At 29.5% G+C, this 4,596-nt stretch overlaps 1 protein-coding gene across 2 annotated transcripts; it reads right to left on the reverse strand.

Moving 5' to 3' along the window:
• Positions 1-1,996: 1,996 nt before the first annotated feature.
• LOC105119358 (histidine-containing phosphotransfer protein 1-like) lies at positions 1,997-3,599 on the reverse strand. Of its 2 annotated transcripts, none has more exons than XM_011017486.1 (6): positions 3,268-3,599; positions 3,008-3,138; positions 2,768-2,836; positions 2,455-2,526; positions 2,216-2,288; positions 1,997-2,094 (listed from the first exon to the last, which is right to left on the reverse strand). In XM_011017486.1, the coding sequence occupies exons 1-6, from the start codon at positions 3,325-3,327 to the stop codon at positions 2,035-2,037; spliced, it is 465 nt and encodes a 154-aa protein (XP_011015788.1). In that variant the 5' UTR covers positions 3,328-3,599; the 3' UTR covers positions 1,997-2,034. The 2 variants fall into 2 exon arrangements, with proteins under 2 accessions (XP_011015788.1, XP_011015787.1); XM_011017485.1 differs by having other exon boundaries at positions 3,008-3,168.
• Between the last annotated feature and the right edge of the window lie 997 nt (positions 3,600-4,596).

Below are 4,596 nucleotides of genomic sequence, written 5' to 3' on the forward strand. Positions count from 1 at the left end.
CACATGCCTGATGATGTTGACACACTTGATGATGACTTTCATGTTGTTAATCATTGAGATAAAGATAAGATGATTATTCGATGATTCATATATAATATGTCAATTTTTAGCATGCAAGGAGAGATTGCTTATTTACAGAGTAATATCTCTTTATGTGATGTTAATTTGTGGAAGAGCATCTTTATTATTCATGAAAGGAAGTGATTAACGGCTACCAATCCCTATGTTTTATTTTGTGATGGTTAAAGTGCATTGCCCTAATCAAGTAATGCATAAATTTGGATTACATTAACATAAATTTGGATTACATTAACATATACTTGATGATGTTAACACACTTAATGATGACTTTCATGTTATTAATCATTGAGGTAAAAAAAAAGATGATTATTCATTAATTCATATACAATATGTCAATTAATGGCATGCAAGGAGAGATCACTTATTTACAAAGTAGTATCCTTTTATTTGATGTTAATTTATGAAAGAACATCTTTATTATGCATGAAGGGAAGAAATTAATGACTAGTGGTCTCTATGTACTATTTTACCATAATTAAAGTGCATGTCAATTAGTGGCATGCAAGGAGAGATCACTTATTTACAAAGTAGTATCCTTTTATTTGATATTAATTTGTGAAAGAACATCTTTATTATGCATGAAGGGAAGAAATTAATGACTAGTGGTCTCTATATACTATTTTACCATAATTAAAGTGCATTATCTTGATCGAATAATACCTTAATTTAGATTATAATGATGTTAACATACTTGATAATGACTTTGATGCTCTTAATCGTTGAGGTAAAGAGAAAGATGTGATTCATATCCAATGTGTCAATTTATGACATGCACGGAGAGATCACTTATTTACAAAATAAAATTTCTCTATTTAATGTCAATTTGTTGAAGAACATCTTTATCATGCATGAAAAAAAGTGATTAATGGCTAATGGTCCCTATATATTGTTTTGTCATGGTTAAGATACACTGCATTAAAAGTAATGCATTAAAAGTAATGTGTCAGTTTAGATAGCATCAATACATACCTACTGATGTTGATACACTTAAAAACTTTCATATTTTTACTCGTTAAGATAAAAAAAAAGATGATTGTTAAGATAAAAAGAAAGATGATTGATTGATTATTCATGTATAATATATCAATTTGTGACATGAAAAAAGATCACTTATTCACGTAGTGTCCCTCTATTGAATTAAATCTTTACCTAACTTAATACATGAACATAACAAGGTGATTATAATACCACCCTAAGACATGTTATGAAACATCCACGCGACACTCCACATTGAGATTTTTTTAACATGTAATAAAAAATTTATTTATCTTATAAATGATAATATAATCTTTTTTAATATATTAAGTGAATTTTTTACTACGTGAGGGTCAAAAAACTACAACCATAGATCATGATGCTATAAACAATGTTGTCTGTGACACTTTCAATACTTTGTTGTCATCGTAAGGTTCTTAACTTAAAATGCAAGGGTCAAAGAGTTGCAGTTCAAACGCTACCTCATGCCGTACGCTACTTGCACAACCATTGCTTTTATGCTAGATTTTCATGCTAGAGTAAAAATTATTTTGCCAACCAATTTGAAAAATAAATCCTTAATAAACAAAAATGATTTGGTTCAAATTTACCCCATGTTTTGGTCCATGTAACCCATTTGAATTAAATTGCATTAAATTAAATTGTAAAATGACTACTAATTAGAATTTTGGGAATGCTTAAGATATAAAAGACATTAATTTTTTACAAAAAACAAAAAACAACTAATATTTTCAAAAATCTTATAATGATCTGTCATTGAAATTGTTCAAATGTTTAAGGAATAAAAAATAATTTGTTTGGAAAAAAAAAACTTCTAATTTTGAGATATTCAAGGAATAAAAAAATTCATACAAGCACGATATGATTAGTTAAACAGAACCTCCCATAGGAATTAACATACAGTAATCCTCCCATTTTCACTAGCAGCATTCCTCGTCTTGCAGTGCATTGACAGGATTAAAAACTCAATTCTTCCACAGGAATTGACCCACCAGCTGCCACAATCTGTTGCTCCAGCTGCAACAGATACAACATTGCATTTGAAAAACAAGAACACGATTATAAAAGAAGTTCAGCAACTATATTTCTTTAAATAAATGAACATGTCATTGAGCAAGAGTATGGTGACTGTACGCACCCTGATTAGAGCTTCAAGCTTGCTCTTCACGAGACAGTAATCCTGTTTCACTTGCTGCAGGCATCTCTGGCACCTGCAATCCAAGTAACCAAACACATATAATTGAAGCATTAAATATCGCATCCCTTAAAATACAAACCCTGGGATTCAATAGCTAACTGTGAAAAAAAGAATTGGAATATACATTGATGCTGAAAAATAAAACAATCTGGAGAATGAGGTAGAAGGAAATAACTCACCCTTCAATGTTCTGTTCCTCACAGAAGCTGCGGAAAGCGATGCAGTCATTTTTAACTCTCTGTGCACCTAAGCTGTATAAGATCCAATTTTTCACCCAAAGTGAGCTAAACAATCCATCTTTTCTCAAGCAAACAAAAATGAGCTAAGAAGGGAAAAAAATAATTGTTAGCATTCTGTGTCTAATTTTCCAGGTCGTGTCTTAGATCTGAACTGTTTTTTGTGAGGTTCAATGCTCCTCATATGGTTTTAAAGAGGACATGATACTTAAATCAACGATTGCTTTTTTTAGTTCTATAGGAAGCAAACATGTACCTGGAGCTGCTACCCTTCAACTGGTGAACATGAGCATCAACCTTTTTGAAGTCTATACTTTGCTGTTCTCTATACAAGAAGAGGCAAAACAAAACCCATTTCGGAAAAATAAAAAATTGTAGCAATATAAAAATACAGTCAGCTAGCTAGAATCAACCATAACCAAAAAGGAAAGCTCAGAACTTTTAATCAGCAACAAGCAGTTCTGATGTTTGAGAGAGAATGAGAGGGTCTCCTTACAAGGCAAAGGTGAGATCACTCAGAAGCCTCTCAGAATCTTCAAAGAAGAGAGATACCACTTCAGCAACAAAATCTGGGTTGCTCTCGTCTTGCAGAAGCTGAAGCTGTTGAAACTGGGCATCCAGAAACCCCTTCATCCACCCAAAAAAAGAATAAGAAAACTGAAAAGCAAATCAAAAAACACAGAATAAAAAACAACAGAGATGAGGAGTATAGAAAGTCCACAAATTTTTATTTTTATTTTTATTTTTTTGCACTACCTCTCTAAACAAGGACTTGGTATATTCAACCCATGCCCTCTGCATCTGAACAACCTCCATCCTTTTAAAACTCTCGGACAAAAGGAAAGAAAGAAAAACACAGTGCTTTCTTAAGTTACGACAACTCAACACAGCTTTGTGGCTTAAATTTACAGATCTTGTAGGAGTTATTCCACAATAAAAGTGGGTAATAGAAATAGTATAAATGGTATGGAAACGGAAAGCTTGAAAGGGATTTAGTGAATTTTAATGTAGAAATGGAAAGAATTTTGTTTGCTTTTTGGCTATCGGTGAGTAAGCTTTCCTTCCTCTCTGGATTTGTGCTAATAACACTTGTTAAATTAAAAAAAAAAACTAAAACTGCTCCGTGTTTCACTGTGCAAATCCACAGTGAAATCTGAGCAGTTTTCTTCTTTTTCTTTTTTTTTTTCGTTATTTTTATTTTTTTATTTTGTTTTCTGTTTTTTTTTTTTAGTTTTTTTTCCTGTTTTTATTTTTTTTTTATTTTCTATGCCTTTATGGGTTTTTTTTTTGCTTTTTTCTTTATATATTTTTCTTTTGATGAATTTTTTTTGTTTAATTTAGTTTGTTAATATTAATTTTTTATTTAGTTATCAAATTTTCATAACACGGATCCCGGGTTTGAAGGGTTAACCTGATTTGATGAGTTAACCCGAAGAACAATTTTCTTCTTTTACTTTTTCTTTTTTCGTTTTTTTATTTTTTTATTTTTTTATTTTGTTTTCTATTTTTTTTAGTTTTTATTTTTTTCATTTTCCATGCCTTTATGGGTTTTTTTTTGTTTTTTTCTTTGTGTATTTTTTTTAATGAATTTTTTTTGTTTAATTTAGTTTGTTAATGTTAGTTTTTATTTAGTTATCAAATTTTCATAACACGGATCCCGGGTTTGAAGGATTAACTTGATTTGATGAGGTAATCCGAATTTTTTTCTTTTTAATTAATAACATATACTAAAATTGTTTAGTGTTTCACTGTGCAGTCCACAGTGAAATACTAAGCTGTTTTTTTTTTTTAAATTATTTTTTTTCCTTTTATATCTTTATAGTTTTTTTTTGTTTTTTTTCTTTTAATGATTTTTTTATTTTAGTTTGTTAATGTTAATTTTTTTTTAGTTATCAGACTTTCATGACACGAATTCCGAGTTTGACGAGTTAACCTAGATTTTTTTTTTTTTTGCTTTTTTTAAAGTTTGACGAGTTAACCCGAAATTTATTTTTTGCTTTTTTTCTTTTTAATTAATTGTTTTTCATTTAGTTTAATTTTTTAATGTTAAATTTTTTTTATTTAATTATCAAACTTTCATGACAC

Source organism: Populus euphratica, unplaced genomic scaffold (genome assembly GCF_000495115.2).
Source record: "Populus euphratica unplaced genomic scaffold, PopEup_1.0 scaffold2766.1, whole genome shotgun sequence".
NCBI lineage: Eukaryota > Viridiplantae > Streptophyta > Magnoliopsida > Malpighiales > Salicaceae > Populus > Populus euphratica.